Genomic DNA, 19,220 nt, shown 5'->3' on the forward strand with positions numbered 1-19,220 from the left:
CCCCCATCTCAAAATATGTTGTTCCAGGGACCCCCCCAGAAGCAAAGATTTGAGTTAAAAATGTTCGCTTTAAAAATATATATATATTTAAAGATTCGCACACATTTTCACGATTTTTCAAAAATAGCAGATCTACAAGCTCATAGCGCGGCACTCGGTGCCGCGCTATGAGCTTGTATATCTGCTATTTTTAAATAGCTAAAGTGTAAAATAATGTTTTTTTTAGCTCAAATCAAAAAAGTGACACAGATGCGTTCCAGGTCTTAATGGGTTAACCGACTCTGTCTCGCACACCCAGAGAAGAAAAAAAGGTCACGCGCCGCACTGTGACCTTGTAAAATCGTTCATTCTCAGTACGGTTTCACCGTCGCACGATATGACCATCCCCTTTCAGATTTCAACCAAATATAGTCATTATCTTTTTTACGTGCGTTTGATTTTCTGCGCCACCTTTTTCTACGACGTAACACGAGGGAGAGACAAAACAATGTCACAAACAACACTTAACAGAAAAAGTTGATGTTTTAAACAAACTGCTGCCCCCTTGTGTTGAAGCGGAGCAAACCTCCCACAATGGCCGACTTGGCTTTTTTATCAAACCCCTCCCCCTCAGAATGGAGAGGCTCAAGAGTTCCTTGAACCAAATGGTTCTCAAAGTGTGGTCCAGGGACCCTACAAGGTTCCTTGAGAGGGTTCTATAATTGGACCTTTACACGTATGTAACTCTGAGAGCGTACAAATGGAACCAAATGGACCCCTAAGGGTCTAAACGGACCTTTACAAGTATGTAACTCTGAAAGCATACAAATGTAACCAAATGGACCCTTACGGGTCCATTTGGTTACATTTGTACACTGTCAGGAGTTCTGGTGGTCCTTCAAATTGAGAAGTTTGAGACGCACCACCTTTCACACGGCTGTGGTTTAAGTGTACGATAGAAATAAAAACATCATTGGTCGAGTACTACGTCTGAAAGTATTAAAACAGCAACAATGTTAAGATTTCAAAATGGAGGCCGTCTCGTCTCTTGTGTTTGTTTTTTTTATTACATTTTTTTACCAACGGATTTTGCAGCAGTTACACACGGCCCCTCCCACCCTAAAGAGAGAGAAAAAGAAAAGAAAAAAATAACAAGCCCAGATAATGGGTCCTCCAGTCCAAAAATAGTGTCCAACTCACATACCTGTACAAACAAACACAACCTCACACGCGCACGCACAAACACACAGTCACGCTCGCTCGCTCGCTGCCTTGCTCGTGGGCTGCTGCATACTTGACACACCAGGGGGCCTGGGGGTGGGGTGGGGTGGGGGCGGGGCGGGCGGGTGTAAGAAGTATTCACAGATTTCTCTTCCGGACGTGAACGGAAAACGTGACGAGACTTTTAACCCCAGGGTCTCTGTTATAGCGGAGAGAGAGAGAGAGCGAGAGAGAGACCTGCTGTGATGCGACATCACACCGACTTGTGATGTCACATACCGTGTCAGCGGAAAGGGAGAGAGTGCGGTGTGGAGGGGGGGAGAGGGTATTTCGTGTGTATAAACCGTCTGTGGTGTGTATGTGTGTGTGTGTGTGTGTGTGTGTGTGTGTGTGTGTGTGTGTGTGTCGTTACTGGTCGGAATGGGGGGCAAGGTGCAGTGATGACGTTAAGCTAGGCCGTCTAATGGTATTAGCTCCGCTTGCGGTACGCTGGAATGGAATGGCCCTCCTAAAGGCCTCACCGCGGGTTTTTTGGGCTTCTTCCTCACGGAAGACACAGCATGGGGCGCTAACCCATACTGCTCCCGGGATAACTGACCATAAGGCCATTATCTTCAATCTACCCCTTCCCCTCCCCAGCTCAAATACCTGTCTCCCAGTCCGCCTCACTCGCATCCTTGACTCCACAACAGCCACCTCATTTGCTGAGACATTCTTGACATCAGTGCCCCCCCCCAATCTTTCCAAACCCTAGACGAGCTTATCCACAGTTTTGATAATGCTTCCATAGCCATCCTAGATTCCATAGCACCCCTCAAAGCTGTCAAGCCCCCCAAAAAATCCTCACCTTGGCTAAACGACCAGACCAGACTGACAAAGCTGACAATCTCCATATTTCATTAGACATCCTGAAGACTCTCATGGCAGATTATCAAAATGCAGTCAAGGTTGCAAGATCAGATTATTTCTCCAATATCATTTCAACCAACAGCCATAACCCCAGAACTCTATTCAAGGTGCTAGACTCGGTCACAAACCCCACCCCATCCCACAGCAACCAACTTTCTAAAGAGAAATGTGAAGAATTCCTCAACCACTTTTTACACAAAGTTGAGAACATCAGATCTCACATAATCCCAGACACTAGCTGCGCCCCCTTTTTCCCGAACGTCTCAGTCTCGTTTAACCATTTTCTACCGGTCACCTGCCAGTCCATAGAAAAAACAATTGCCTCAATGAAATCCTCCTCCTGCCAACTGGATCCCATTCCAACCAAAATCTTTAAGGAGGTTTTTCACTCAATTTCACCCCACATTCTGGCCATCATAAACGCATCCCTATCCACCGGCACTTTTCCCTCTGTCTTTAAACAGGCCACCATCCAGCCTCTACTGAAGAAACCCAACTTAGATCCATCTGTCCTTAACAATTACAGGCCAATTTCCAAATTATCATTCCTGTCAAAAGTTTTGGAGAAAATCATCTCCTCTCAATTAATCACTTTCATGAACAATAATGACATTTTTGAGCAATTTCAGTCTGGATTTAGGGCTCTCCATAGCACAGAGACTGCCCTTATTAAGGTAACCAATGATCTATTACGCTCAGTCGATGATGGTGACTGTGCCATACTGGTACTACTCGACCTGAGTGCGGCCTTTGACACGGTCGACCACTCCATCCTGTTGACATGCCTGAAAAGATGGGTTGGCGTGCAGGGAATCGCCCTTGAACTATTGCGTTCCTATCTCAGTGACAGAACTATTTCCGTTGACTCTGGTGACACCTCCTCCCCCTCAGCCCCTCTCACGTGTGGTGTCCCACAGGGGTCTGTTCTTGGACCTCTCCTGTTCTCCATCTACATGCTGGAGCTAGGTCACATCATCCGCAGGCACAAGCTTTGCTTCCACTGTTATGCGGATGACTCGCAAATTTATGTCCCGGTCAAATCCCCAACCAAAGGAAGCTTAGATGGTCTAAGGGCCTGTCTCGCTGACATAAACTCATGGATGTCACAAAACTTCCTCCAGTTGAACTCAGATAAGACTGAGATTGTGCTCTTTGGTCCCCCACATCTCACTAGCCTTTTAAAAGACGACCTGGGCAGCCTGTCCAGTGCTGTAAAACCGGTCGCCAAGAGCCTAGGTGTCTTCTTCGACTCAGATTTCTCATTTAATGTCCAAGTAAAAAAAAACTGTACAATCATGCTTTTACCAACTCAGAACAATTGCAAACATTAAGTCTGTCCTGTCATCTGTAGATCTAGAGAAACTCATACATGCATTTATAACCTCCCGTCTGGACTACTGCAATGGTCTATACACTTGTTTAAGCCACAAAACAATTTCTCGCCTGCAGCTGGTGCAAAATGCAGCTGCCAGGCTTCTGACTAATACAAGAAAACGTGCCCATATCACCCCTGTTTTAGCAACTCTCCACTGGCTTCCTGTTGTTTTTAGAATTGATTTTAAGATACTTTTATTAGCTTTTAAGGCCCAAAATGGTCTTGCCCCTAAATATATCACAGATCTGGTGCCTCCCTATGACCCACCCCGTAGCCTAAGATCCTCTGAGGAGGCCCTCCTAATAGTCCCCAAAACTAATTTGGTCACAAAAGGTGATCGGGCTTTTTCTGCCCGAGCACCTACACTATGGAATGCCCTGTGGAAATTAGGAAAGAAAATTCCCTGACATCTTTTAAAACACTTCTAAAAACACACTTATTCAGGAAAGCCTTCCCCTAGATCCCCCTATCAGCCATAACTGTTTTGTGTGTGCTGTCTTTCTATCTAGTACCTATTTTATGTTATATTATTTCTTCCTTATCCATGTTCCTTGACTTATTTTAATAACCAGATATGTTTCTACTGCTTATCTGAACTGAATGCTTGTATGTCAAGTCCATAAGACTTTTTAATCTTGTATGCTATGTTTTTACTGTTGTTCAGCACTTTGTAACTTATGTTTTGAAAAGTGCTATATAAATAAAGTTATTATTATTATTATTATTATTATTAAACCATAGAGCACCGAAGTCTGTCGTAATTTACACATCCTACCTGGTTCCTCGTTCTGAATCCCTATAGACGTCTGTAATACATCTTCTTTTTTACAAATTGGACAAGTTGTCAAATATTACGTGAGAAAGAGGAAAACATTGTGGAAGTTCAGCTATTTTCACTTTATTTAGCTGTGGTACCGAGTCACATTAAAAGTAGTGCCTACAGTTCAAATATTATCATTTGGGGGTCTCCAGTTTAACTATGATTATTTTTTTTATTTTTTTTAAATGTTTTTTTATTTTTTGGGGGGGGGGGGGGTAAACATGAACACAATGTTACATTTATCACTGTATTAGTTTGATGGATTTATATTAATGCTGCTAGTTAGTTCAATGGATTGATGTTTTATCCTACTATCCTACTATCCTACTATAATTCTAGTAACCGTGGTGAGTGAGTGAAGCTACCCGGTTCTCCTCAGTGGCTGGAGCAATTGCTCTGATTTTGCACACAACCATTGACCATTACCATCTGAACTTAACTGTTTAGCCCGTTTTTCAATTTCATCAAATCTCAGCTTCTTATTAGCGTTTATGTGTACAAGAATGTCGCCTCCCGGGTTGCCAGATCATGTGCGCATATCCCCCCACGGATGCGTCGACCGGGTATGGTCTAGTATCTATAACACACACAATTATTATTTTTTTCTTTACAAAATATCGGTCAAAACTTTGATAATCTGAGCCTCCAATGATCAATGACCTCCAACCGGGCTGTGCTGGTCTGATGTAAAAACTACTAAAACCACTGAGATAGACTCTGGAGTAGTGAGTGAGGGTTCTCAATCTTTTTCTTGCCCCCAAATTGATATGTATTCGGGGGCGGAAATTGAGAAGCCAAGGGATTGTGCTATTTTCCAAATAGATCTTAACAGACAGATCTTGTACAGGGGTCCCTGGCGCACACAATACATTTCAGATGGGGGTCCACAAGTTATTTATTTGGGGGTTCTTGACATGAACATATTTTTTTTAAGGATCCCTGGCTAATGAGCCTCATATGCCTTAATATCATTATAATTGGCCGCTACAATTAAAATAAAATAAAAAAACATCTTATATACATTTTAGAAATAGTTTACCTTTTACTCAAGTGGGACAATGCACGTCGCAGGTTGATGATGTCATTTGTCCATGTGTGATCCAGCCCTATTAGTAGAGGACCTGGCTAAGATATGTATGCACTTAATTTAGGAGAGAATATCTCAACTTTTCTTGGCTAATATGACCCCAAGGAACAACTTAGGAACGTTGACTAATTCTCTATCCGGGACGAAATACCCGAAAATGACCACGCCCTTTTAAAAATGACCACACTCTGTTTGCTACCTCCAACATAGCTGTATTTTCTAAACCGTTTGAGCTACAGATTACCTGAGGTGCTCAAAATGTTCAGACTATCCATGTCTAGAGGGACATAGAAAGGCGTAAAATGTATAATTTGATATTGTATGAGAAAATGGCCAAAAATAGCTAAAAACACACTTATTACATGAAACTATCTACATACAGCAACTGCCATAAGTATTAACTTAAGGTTTACAGCCTTATTCATCTAGAGTCCTGCTACATTATGTGAGTGAGTACCAATCAATTTGATTGAGAGCACCAGGTAATACCTGGAGGGAGTGAGAGAACAAACAATTGAGTGGCACACCTTCTTACTGAAGTCCAGCAAGAGACATGGTAAGACAAGCTTTCTGTCTTTCTTTCTTTCTTTTTATACCATCTACTGTATCTTCAATGTCATGACATATCTTGAGGTACTTAATAGCTTCAATGTAACTAGCTACTATTCTTGCTTGCTACTTGTGAGCTTTTTGATGGTAGACATGTAGAGCAAACAGTATCTGTCCAGCAGTCTAATAGTTGAATAATTCTGTCTTTTCAGGATGAGGTACCTCTCAATGCTCCTTGTGCTACTCCTAAACCAATCAATCTCAGCGAGTGCATCCTATGCCAGAAGAAGAAAACATCTGATTACCTCAGTAGTGGTGACATTGGCAGACATGTTATACTTTCACTTGCTAAACAAGCAGAGCATGAAGACACTCGAGCTGCTAGGGTTCTTCAACTCACAGAACAAGAGCAGGGTATCATGAAATACCACGGCTCATCTTGCTACAGAATATTTCAAAAGGATATGAAAAAGACTGACAGCATAACCCAACCATTAGAACAGGCAGAACCATCTCAGCAGCAGGTGCCTATTCATGCTACATCTGAGCGACGCAGCAAGAGGAAAAAGAAGTCCAATGTAACTACAGATGTCTGTATCATTTGTGGTGCGGCTACCACTACAGTTAAACAGAAGAAAATACACGTATTGTTCACAATCTGTGAAAAACCGATGGCCCAAAAACTACTAAATGCCGCCATGTTGTTCAAGGACCATGTGTATACTGAAACATCAACAATCTGTGCGGTAGAGGATGTTTTTGCGGCTGATATCCGATATCATGATCATTGTTGCAAAGGCTATTTCAATAAATATCATGCAAAAGTTGAAGAAATACTGAAAAACATTGAAGTGGAGAATGACCTAACAGCCGAAGACAAATCCGTGAAGGCTAGATTTTTAGCCCTTGGGCTGGATTTGAGTAAGTCAGCACACAGTCTGACTTCCATCAGAGACAAGCTCAATGACGGTTCAGCTGGAATAGTGTCAAACCGAGCAGTAAAGCAGCTAATCATCAAGCTGTATGGAGACACTGTCTGCTTTACATACCCAAGTAATAAACGAATATCCCAGATGGTACTTTGTGCAAATAGTTCTCCAGTGGTCTTGGTCGAGTCTCTGAGAGTGTCACCTGTCCAACAGGTTGCAACAGAGCTGGCACAGGAGCTGAAAGAATACAGATTCGGTCTGCAGAATAGCTTCTGTGAGCCCCAAGACCTCCAACTGTCCAATGACATATTCATTAAGAACCGACCACCAAAATGGGAGGAGTTTTGCTTGCATATGTTCACGGGTAAAGCAACCTCTCAGCTGAAGGTTGATGTAGTTTTTCAAATTCTGCACTACATCCTGACTGATGGCAAGGAACCAACACCTTTCCATGTCATGGTGGCACAAGGAGTCCACAGTCTGACTCGATCAAAAGAGCTTGTGACTGCTCTTAACCATCACGGAATTTGTGTTAGCTACAACACAGTCAAGAGGATTGATGTGGATCTCGCTGAACAAATCATCACTACAACAGGTAACAACAGAGTACCTCTTCCTGCTGTCCTAGAAGCAACAAGCCCACTAAATGGGGCAATGGACAACTTTGACCGCAACGAAAGCACCCTGGCAGGAACAGGCTCAACACATGATACCATCCTTGTCCTCTTCCAAAATGTTCCAATTCATCTAGAGAAACTATCAGAGGAGAGTGAGATCTCTGTAAGGCCCCTTGCCACTCAGAGCCGGACCAGAGTAAAGCTTAGGTCTCAAGTTAGTTGCCAACAGCTCATCAGAATGGGGGCAGTAAAGGAGCGTGGGGAGATTCCCACCAACTACAAGGTGTCAGAGACCATCACTAATTCTACAGTAGCTGAACCCTTTACCTCAGCAATAGTGTCTGACACAGCATTATCTGATGTGACACACACCTCCATGTCACCCATGACAACAGGCCACATTGCAGTGGCAGCAGAGCCCACCCCCAACACAACAAGCTCTACTACTTCAGCAGCAGAAGTCTTGATTATGTCAACAGACCCCTCTCCCACAACAACCGACAGCGCCACCACAACAACAGACTCCCCTGAGTCCACCAAGTCAATACATCTGGACTACTTTCTGTGGATAGTCAATCGCTTCTCCAAAAGAGTCACACCTGAGAGTGACAATGTCCCAGGGTTTACAGCTGTGAGAAGTGCAACAGTGAATTGCAACTTTTATCCTACCACCAAAATTCTTACCCCCATCCTTCCTTATCCAGCTACAACATACGATTCAATCCTCACCACGATGATTAACTTTCAGGATGCACTGAAACAGAAGGGTGATCCCTACGGTGGGTTGTGGGCCGACGAAGGTGTTTACCATATTGCCAAGGAAATCCAGCTCATGAAACCAGACCAATTTAACAATATATTCCTTGGTCTAGGTGGCTTTCATATGGAAAAGATTGTGTTGGCCTGTCTTGGTGCATACCTGGAACCCTCTGGAATCTTTGATGTCCTAGTTGAGACAGAGTGCTATGGTACTGATGTCATCAAGACCGTAATCTCCGGTTCCCACTATTCCAGGGCCCGCACTGCCCATTCAATGATACATGAGGTCCTCACATCTATGATGTTGGAAGCATTCCTCTCCAAATACCCTGAAAGACGAACAGAACTAGAGGCACTGCAGTTCAACTGTCAGTCTAAAGAGTTCATGGGCGAAGAATGGAACACCACAAAGGACCATGCTGACACCATCCAAGCAGCCTTTCAAATCTACCTTAAGGAAAGGGCATGGCAGTCCCAGTCCTTTGATTACTGGAACACATATGTTTCCGACCTGTTCCCAATACTCAGGGATCTGACTAATTCCCTGCGCTCTGGAGACTGGAATCTGTACCTCAGTGCTATAGAGAGGGCAACTTCATTGTTCTTCTTTTTTGGGAGAACAAACTACAGTCGATGGACACCATTATTCCTGCAGGACTGCTATCAACTTAAGGAGAAGTTCCCCCTCCTCTACAACTCCTATATGAATGGTGGGTTTGTTATGAACACAACCAAGAAGTGGAGTGCCCTTTGACCAGGCACTAGAGCAGTGCTACAACCGGCCTGCCAAAGTGAGTGGGGGCATAATTGGGGTCACCAGGAAGAAGGAAGCAGTAGCTCTGTGGGGAATTATCAAGCATAAAAAAGACCAGTATGTTGACCTCCTGAAGATGAAGGATGATGTTGAAGGAGAACTCTCACTTCACCATGACTTCAACCCGAGTACTGCAACTAAGATAGTTAGGATGGTGCAAGATATCGAAGAGTATCTCCTCAAGGTATGCAGTCCTCTACAAGACCAGGTAGCACTGAAGAACGTTCTCACTGGAGAAATAGTGACCAACGTAGACAAGTTGTTGTGCTGTTTGAAGGAGGGCAGTGCAGCTTGTGCTAAATTTATTGATGATCGACTGAGAAAAAAATCTACATCGATACACTCAACTATAAGCAAAATCAAGCTTACGCCCCCTAAGTCCACCTTGAATTTGCCTTCCAAATCAGACATCAAAGATGAGACAATCAAAGCTGTCCGGTTTATTGAGTATGGCTGTCACCGGGGGTTCACTGTTGAGGAGCTACTCCAGCATGAGATCACCAACTCAGCATTTTTCTTGGTTGACAAAGACGGTTACTTGAGGAAGAGTGCCAAATCACAACTTGGGACTGAGTTACTGAAGTTGTGCCCACTAATTGATCGAAAAGGGCCAGCAACCTCCCCACAAACCCATGCAATGATCATCGACTTCATGGCCTTAGTGAGAAAGGTCCCCTTAAAGAAGCTTGATCCACCCGTCAAGACTTTCCATGACTTTGCTCTTGCCTTGACATCAATGGTCACCAAAGCTGGCCACAACTGTGATGAGATCCACATTGTCTTTGACAATTACAGAGAGGATAGCATCAAGAATGGAGAGAGGGAGAGAAGAGGAAAGTCAAAAGACATGATTGTCCTTGATGTGATTTCACCAAACCAAAATGTGCCAGTGGTATTGGAGAACTTTTGGTCGTCTTCCATCAGCAAAATTGCTTTCCAGGCATTCTATGTTAAGTGGCTGACCACCAAATATCAAGACACCAAACCTCTATACCTTGGTATATCACCACAGGCATGGATTGTGTCAGAGGGGTGTGCTTCTCCCTTCCCTCGGCTCAACTGCACACATGAGGAAGCTGATGACAGGATGATGTTCCATGTGCAGGACATTGTTAGTCACCGGACAGGACCTACATCACTGACGCTGTCATCAGGTGACACAGATGTCTTTGTTTGCCTGTTGTACCACTTCACAGTGAACTGGAGAAATCTTGGCCTCCAAGAGCTCTGGCTGATCCGCAACTCAGGGGTGAAAAGGTCAATATTGCCACTGCATGATGTATGCAAAGCCCTGGGAGATAAGCTCACAAAATGTCTCCCAGCACTCCATGCGCTGACCGGGTGTGATACCACAAGCAAGATTTCTACCAAACTCGCAGCCCTCAACACTGTCCGCAAAGCAGACTATGCAACTTTGATCGAAAACTTTGACTGCCCACAATTAGCAGAAAGTTCAATAGGGATGGCAGAACGTTTTTTGGTCAAGTGTCTCAAAAGAACTGACTTGGAGACATTTGATGACTTGCGCTTTGACAAATTTTCTAGCAGTGCCCTCAAGATTGACTTTGAGAGAACCCCTTGCACCTCAAATAATGCAAAGAAACACATCAAGCGGGCATTTTACCAGCAACAGCTGTGGGTCCAAGCCCCATTTAGAGATGCCACCAGCATTCTTAATGCAGAGTCTTACGGGTTTGTGAGAAGGGCGAGTGTATTAGTCCCTGATATAGAGACCTCAAAACCCGAAGACCTGCCAGATCCCTGCACATGTGGCAAGTGTGCACGTAAGAATGGGTGTCCATGTCGGGTAGCTGAGATGCCTTGTAGCATGTACTGCAAATGCAAAGGAGGTGATAATTGTAAAAACCCTATAAATAAAGAGATGTGACATAAACACTATTAATGTGGTGGTGTATTTTTGCCTGTTGTGCAATTTATCTTCCATTTGGAAATCAATTATGTAAGCTGCCTCGATACTTCTGTCAACTAAAGTAACAACTTTTGCTTTATATTTTGCATTTCAAGTTAACAAACATTCAATTGTTTATGATAACATGTACATTAATCAAATGCTCAATTGATAATTGATAAAATGTATATTAATTAAATGCTCACGTATGACAGTTGTTGTATAGATAGTTTTATGTAATAAGTGGACTTTTTTAGCTATTTTTGGCCGTTTTCTCATAAAATATCAAATTAGAAATTTTACGCCTTTCTATGTCCATCTAGACATGGGTTTTCTGAACATTTTGAGCACCTCAGGAAATCTGTCGCACAAACGGTTTAGAAAATACAGCTATGTTGGAGGTCGCACACAGAGTGTGGTCACTTTTAAAAGGGCGTGGTCATTTTCGGGTATTTCGTCCCGGATAGAGAATTAGTCAACGTTCCTAAGTTGTTCCTTGGGGTCATATTAGTCAAGAACAGTTGAGATATTCTCTCCTAAATGAAGTGCATACATATCTTAGCCAGGTCCTAGACTATATGGAATGAATGAAATGCATGTGCAAATAAAATGACTTAAAAAATAGTTTCGATGACATTTTAAGATTTCTTTGGCTATCAAAAAATGGCAGACCAAATAAAAAACAAAAATAGCAGATCTACAAGCCCATAGCGCAGCACCGAGTGCCACGCTATGAGCTTGTAGATCTGCTATTTTTGAGAAATCGTAAAAATGTGAAAATCTTTGAATATATATATATATTTTAACTCAAACATTTGCTTCTGGAACACAATATTTTACAAAAGATTTGCACAAATGTTCATAGTTTTTTCAAAAATAGCAGATCTACAAGCTCATAGCGCGGAACTCTATATTTTTGAATAGCCAAATAAATCTAAAATAACACAGATGCCGTTCCCGATCTTAAAGGGTTAAATCAAAACTTTAAGGTGTTTTTTTTATTCTAGTTGTCGAGGGAAATTATAATATATTAAGACATATAGGCTAACACTCATTAATTATCCAGGGATCCTTCTAAAGAACCAACCGTTTAACCTCACCACCGCGTGGAACAAAAAACACAAAGAGAACCCGCCTCATTTAAAAGTTATTTTATTTGAAATGTTTTTTAAATACAAATAATATATTTTTTTTTTCTTCCCATTTACAATGACAGTTCCTTTGTAAACAAAAGTGGCAGAATAATCATCAGAGGGTAGTTTTAGTTCCCCAAAAAAACCCAAGACGTCCGGCCCCCGGGGTTATACGGGGGTCACCTCGGGGTCAAAAGGGTCGGCGACCTCTCGGGCATTTCCGTAGACGAGAGGGTAGAAGAAGGAGAAGAAGAAGAATGTGGCGGTCTGGTATTTTACCTCACTGCACTTGTTTTTTTTTTTCTTTTTCGAACAGCGTAAAAAAAAATCACTGATGCTACATTCTATTGCAGAGCGATAAATACTTCAAGGAGTACAAATATTTACCTGTTCGCATTACGCCTTCTCTGAACACTATATAGACTCTATTCACAGCAGCCATATCGTGAAGACATTCACAGGTGTTACCAATGATACTAAATGAAGGCTCTGTTCCATTCTGGTCAAACAGAGTCAGGGGTGCTGATGTTGTTGCATGTTGGCTCACTGGAAACACTCTGTTACACACCAGTGGGTCTACAGTTGGGGTACAGGGACCCTCATGGGCTTCCAAATGGCCCCCCTTACAGGTGTGTATAACTCTGAGAGGGTACAAATGGAACCAAATGGACCCTTACGGGTCCATTTGGTTCCATTTGTACCCTCTCAGAGTTATGTGGGTCGTGGGAAACCACTGTGCTACACTAAATGGAACAGAGCCTTCATTAGTATCATTGGTAACACCTGTGAAGGAAGTGATAATATGGCTGCTGTGCATGGAGCCTATTACAGGTCAGGATCGTGTGTCTGTGTGTGTGTCTGTGTGTCTGTGTGTCTGTGTGTGTGTGTGTGTGTGTGTGTGTGTGTGTGTGTGTGTGGGGGAGAACATGCACCCTGATAGCGGACACACCATCCGCTCCCTGTGCTGCTGAACATAAAAAAAAAGTACACTAAAAGTATAAAGTAATAAAAAGGAAAACAAAAACAACAACACCACCAACACAACGAAAGATTAGGTTATTTCCTTTTGTTTCTGGAAAACGGAACGTCGTCCTTTTTTTTGTTTAGTTTTTTTTTGTACATACAGTGAGAGTCCCCCACACAGCTCTGTACTTTTTTTGGCCTGCCCAGAGTCTCCCTACAACGGCTTTAAATGAAATAAAACAAATGAAGGGAAACGGAACAGGAACACAGACTGGAGGGTTTACATGGTTTACAAGCTCACAACACGTCGCGATGCGACGCGTTGTGAGCTTGTAGATCGGCTATTTTCAAATATTTAGTACTTTTACTTTTGGTACTTTAAGTCCATTTTGATGAAAATACTTGTGTACTTTTACTCAAGTACATTTTTAATTCTGGACTTCTGAACAGCATATTTTTATATTGCAGTATTGGTACTTTTACTTAAGTAAAGAATTTGAGTACTTTTTCCACCACTGTTGATAACACCCAATGAATGGTCTGATAAATCGTGGGTAGGTCAGTGTGTCGCCGACTTCGCCCATTCAATGGTCTGATAAAACGTGTTAATGTCCCATTCAATGCATTGATAGCATCCGAGTGGGGGGGGTGGGGGAACAGAGTCAGAACACCCACATTCCAAGAGGGTTGAAATAAAAACATTTTCAAAAAACAGCAACAAAAAAAAAAAAATAGCAGAGCTACAAGCTCCCGACACGTCGCACCGTGGACACGTCGTGAGCCTGTAGATCAGCGTCGTGTTGCTACTTTGTGGTGTGACACCGTTAGCATGACGAAGTAGCATCGACTTGTGAAACAAAACACGTGGAGTTATGAGGTTTCTGTCCCCGACGGCGACAGATATCAATGTTTTACTTTCACCCAAAGACCCACAAGAGGCCTTTATTGTGGATATAAAAAAAAAAGCTTCCACAAACAAGACTATTATAACGGACTACTGAACCACTTTAAGCGGGGAGCGAGACAGAACGCCATTCTACGCGCATTCATTACGATCAGAGGTTTGTTTTTTATGTTTTCGCGGAGCTGCGCCGATCCGTCGGCCACCGACTTAACCCATTAAGACCTGAGGCCGCTTCTAAAAAAAAAAAAAAAATCTGAAAGAAATATATATTTTTTTAAATTACGATTTTTCAAAAATAGCAGATATACAAGCTCATAGCGCGGCACCGAGTGCCGCGCTATGAGCTTGTATATCTGCTATTTTTGAATAGCCAAAGAAATCTAAAAATGACACAGATGCGTTCCAGGTCTTAATGGGTATAGGCAGCCTTCCAGTTCAAATTACTCGACAATTTACCCCATCCAGAAAACACATTTCTCTTTTTTTAAATGACGAGCCGCACCGCGAGGTTTAGTCCGTCACGCTCGGAGCAGCAAAGACACAACGACAGGATCATAGAATCTGTTACAAAAGAATATTTTAACTTCTAAAAACTGCCCGAAATAAAAAAGGTTCAAAACAGTACTGTAGCTTTTCCTCACAAAAAACAACTAAATGAAGAAAATAAAGTAGTTCACCCACAAAAGGACTTATTTTCTATCAATCTTCACACACCCCGTGAAGCCTTGCATTCGTGGAGTTTTTTAGTTTTTGTCACGTTCCCGAGTCATCAAATGATTGGCTCAAGAATGCGACAAAAACAACAAACAAATGGGGTGTGAAATTGATAGATAATGTTTTTTTTTGGGGTGAACTACTCCGTTAAACATAAAACACATTTAATTGCTTCCAAAACAACCATGTTGACGCATAGCGCCTAAAAAAGGACCTTCTATAAAAGTATAACTTGTGGTATATTTGTATTTATATAATAAGGCCTTTCTTCTCTTTTTTTTCGGACAATGAAGTTATTAGGAACTGGAATGTGCTCCAACTGTAAAGAAAGAGAGAAACGAACGGAACGGAAACTGTGTCTGAAAGAAAAACCCATCTGAAATGGTTCTGAAACACAACCTTCAAAAATAAAATACTGTGTCACGTTATGATAATAGGGAGAACAATGAATAAGAACAAACATTACCACCCAAATTAAACACCGTCATGTTTAACCCATTAAGACCTGAAGCCGATTCTACAAATGTCTCCTAAATCCCAACAGTTTTCTGAAAAACAGTGGTGCTCAATCTTTTTCATGTCAAGGACCCCCAAAATTATATGTATTTGGCCACGGACCCCCATCTCAAAATATGTTGTTCCAGGGACCCCCCCAGAAGCAAAGATTTGAGTTAAAAATGTTCGCTTTAAAAATATATATAAATTTAAAGATTCGCACACATTTTCACGATTTTTCAAAAATAGCAGATCTACAAGCTCATAGCGCGGCACTCGGTGCCGCGCTATGAGCTTGTAGATCTGCTATTTTTAAATAGCTAAAGTGTAAAATAATGTTTTTTTAGCTCAAATCAAAAAAGTGACACAGATGCGTTCCAGGTCTTAATGGGTTAACCGACTCTGTCTCGCACACCCAGAGAAGAAAAAAAGTCCATCTACAAGGTCACGCGCCGCACTGTGACCTTGTAAAATCGTTTATTCTCGGTACGGTTTCACCGTCGCACGATATGACCATCCCCTTAGATTTCAACCAAATATAGTCATAATCTTTTTTACGTGCGTTTGATTTTCCGCGCCACCTTTTTCTACGACGTAACACGAGGGAGAGACAAAACAATGTCACAAACAAAACTAAACAGAAAAAGTTGATGTTTTAAACAAACTGCTGCCCCCTTGTGTTGAAAGCGGAGCAAACCTCCCACAATGGCCGACTTGGCTTTTTTATCAAACCCCTCCCCCTCAGAATGGAGAGGCTCAAGAGTTCCTTGAACCAAATGGTTCTCAAAGTGTGGTCCAGGGACCCTACAAGGTTCCTTGAGAGGGTTCTATAAATGGACCTTTACACGTATGTAACTCTGAGAGAGTACAAATGGAACCAAATGGACCCCTAAGGGTCTAAACGGACCTTTACAAGTATGTAACTCTGAAAGCATACAAATGTAACCAAATGGACCCTTACGGGTCCATTTGGTTACATTTGTACACTGTCAGGAGTTCTGGTGGTCCTTCAAATTGAGAAGTTTGAGACGCACCACCTTTCACACGGCTGTGGTTTAAGTGTACGATAGAAATAAAAACATCATTGGTCGAGTACTACGTCTGAAAGTATTAAAACAGCAACAATGTTAAGATTTCAAAATGGAGGCCGTCTTGTCTCTTGTGTTTGTTTTTTTATTACATTTTTTTACCAACGGATTTTGCAGCAGTTACACACGGCCCCTCCCACCCTAAAGAGAGAGAGAAAAAGAAAAGAAAAAAAGAACAAGCCCAGATAATGGGTCCTCCAGTCCAAAAATAGTGTCCAACTCACATACCTGTACAAACAAACACAACCTCACACGCGCACGCACAAACACACAGTCACGCTCGCTCGCTCGCTGCCTTGCTCGTGGGCTGCTGCATACTTGACACACCAGGGGGCCTGGGGGTGGGGTGGGGTGGGGGCGGGGCGGGCGGGTGTAAGAAGTATTCAGAGATTTCTCTTCCGGACGTGAACGGAAAACGTGACGAGACTTTTAACCCCAGGGTCTCTGTTATAGCGGAGAGAGAGAGAGAGCGAGAGAGAGACCTGCTGTGATGCGACATCACACCGACTTGTGATGTCACATACCGTGTCAGCGGAAAGGGAGAGAGTGCGGTGTGGAGGGGGGGAGAGGGTATTTCGTGTGTATAAACCGTCTGTGGTGTGTATATGTGTGTGTGTGTGTGTGTGTGTCGTTACTGGTCGGAATGGTGGGCAAGGTGCAGTGATGACGTTAAGCTAGGACGCCCCCCCCCCCCCCCCCCGACTCCACCGTCAGAAGACGCCATTTTATATTCCCAAAAAAGGGCCGCATTTAAATTGGCCATCTGGACGCATCGATAGCCAGTTTTTTAACGCGTCCTCCCCGGAGACTCAATATAAAAAAGACCAGTTAACTGTACATATGTGGTCTCTGTCGGGGTGGAAAACACTTACGTCCACAACCGTTACTTTTCACGATTAAAATTCAACAAAAGCTAAAAGCAGCAGATCTACACGCTCGGAGGAGCTTGTAGATCTGCTCGTTTTGATGCTTTGGTGTGACGCTGTAGTATGATCCAGTAGGGCTTTAATTTACGGGGGGAAAAACACACTCAAGAAGTCAGAATACGGAAGATAAGAGATTTCCTGCCCCGACGATATCTTAACTGCTGTGCTGTCCTTTGGCGACTGAATGTCCCCTGGAGAGAGATCAATAAAGGTCTAAAAAAAAAAAAAAAAAAATCATACCCCAGGTCGGTAGACTCGATTCACTGAAAGTGTGTGTGTGTGTGTGTGTGTGGTTATGTGTGTGTTGTTGTTGTTGTGCGTTCAGTCGTTGTCCTCGTCGTCCTCGTCGCTCTCCTCGATGCCGTCGCTGTCCTCCTGCTCCTCGTCCTCCTCCTCCGTCTCGGGGATGTCCCACTGAGGATGGTTGTCCAGCATGGCCTTGGCCTCGTGCACCTCCAGCTACAGGAGGAGGAGGAGAAAAAATCATTTGATCCCATTTTAACCCGCATCATTTCTAGTCTTCTTTGGGCTTTTAAAAAAATAGCAGATCTACAAGCTCATAGCGCGGCACCGAGTGCCGCGCTATGAGCTTGTAGATCTGCTATTTTTTGAATAATGAATCGTGAAAACGTGTGGAAATCCTTGAATATGTAATGTTCAACATTTTTAACTCAAATCTTTGCATCTGGGGGGGGTCCCTGCGGGCCCAGCGCCCTCAAGTTGCAAATGCTGCCCCCTCAGTTTATGCTTGACCAACCTTGGAGAGGGGGGGGGGGGGGGATCCAAACGGTGTGGAGAAAGTGAAAGAAGCCGAAAATCGCAGAAATGTTGAACCAGCGGCTGCTGAAGGAGCACTGAAGCAGTGAAACGCACTGGTGAAGCGTCATTTTTTTCTGCGCTGCACCCCCCCCCCCCCCCCCCCCCTCACAAGCGTTTTTACTGTGTACCTTTGAAAACTTATGTAACATTCTCCGTGACCTCCGTCCTCACAGAGATCGCCACGTTACACGCACGGGGGTGTCGTAGTATGAAGGAGAAAAAAAAATGTGTGCTGGCGGTAATCCATTACACAGCTTGTGGCCATTTGAATTAAGCAATATTACACGAGAGGGTGTGCTTTACCGTCATTATTGGCACGCCAGTGATGCGGTCAGGAACGAGGCGGAGCAGAGTTCTGCAAGCATCACTGAAGTGCCAATAATGTAAGGTAAAGCACACCCTCGAGTGTAATATTGCGATTATACAACAGTTACCAACAAACACATCCAAATGTAGTGGGGCAATTCATTATAAAAATGTTTCGCTATTATCCGTTTCCCTGTAAAGAGAAGAGTTTATTTGACTGAGACATTAAATAGTCCCTGTAGCAGCGCTCTGACGCACCGTCTCATCAACACAGCTGATTCCACTCCGTGCACAGTGCGGAGTGATTTATGAATGTGATTAGGCCCGTGCTATGATGCTGGTTTGAAGCACGGCTAGATAGCTATTTCAACCAATCAGATTGCTTGGTCGGAACTACCTGTTGTATAATGAGGCTCGTTGTTTTTGCCCTAGAGCAACAGGAACAGAGATATAGCTATTTCTCCACGGGAAATAAACAGGACGTAAACAAGCTTTTATTTATTTTTCAATTCCGGGTCTGTCGTCAGTCGGCAGTGAAAGCATCATTCATAAAACCACTGAAACACAAATCTCGTCATTCTCGTCAACGGCAGGCTACGCCTTGGCAGAATCTGACGAGACATTTCGTCCGTGGCAGGCAAAGAGTTAATACGACGAGACACTGGGATTCAACAGAACTGGAGTGGGGCGGAGAGGAACATAACCTACAGACTCCACACATTCAAAAATGTGGCATGGGTCAGGTTTCTAATGCAAACATGGAATACGGATGCAATTATTATTGTCTCACTCTTTCACAGACAGACAGACAGACAGACAGACAGACAGACAGACAGACCCGTCACAATTATTACACAATTGTCTAAATCGCAATTATTTGAGACAATCGCAATTATTGTTGCAT

General features: G+C 43.1%; 2 protein-coding genes and 1 long non-coding RNA gene across 3 annotated transcripts in view; 2 read left to right on the forward strand and 1 right to left on the reverse strand.

Moving 5' to 3' along the window:
* The window catches only part of LOC311063058 (pyrin-like), a gene marked incomplete at its 5' end in the record, with an annotated part of 670,464 nt that overhangs the window by 368,431 nt on the left and 282,813 nt on the right, over window positions 1–19,220 (forward strand). The window lies entirely within an intron of this gene.
* Window positions 329–17,290, forward strand: LOC311063300. Its single transcript, XR_014602574.1, has 2 exons — window positions 329–1,632; window positions 16,921–17,290. It is a non-coding gene; the product is annotated as an uncharacterized lncRNA (long non-coding RNA).
* Window positions 15,519–19,220, reverse strand: part of LOC311063273 (translocation protein SEC63 homolog) — a 38,524-nt gene continuing 34,822 nt past the window's right edge. Inside the window, exon 20 of the mRNA XM_084082637.1 lies at window positions 15,519–17,650. Coding sequence (XP_083938763.1) covers window positions 17,513–17,650 — 138 coding nt within the window. The 3' untranslated portion in view covers window positions 15,519–17,512. The remainder of the gene's footprint in view (window positions 17,651–19,220) is intronic.

Source organism: Gymnoscopelus microlampas (genome assembly GCF_963454915.1).
Source record: "Gymnoscopelus microlampas genome assembly, chromosome: 16".
Lineage (NCBI taxonomy): Eukaryota > Metazoa > Chordata > Actinopteri > Myctophiformes > Myctophidae > Gymnoscopelus > Gymnoscopelus microlampas.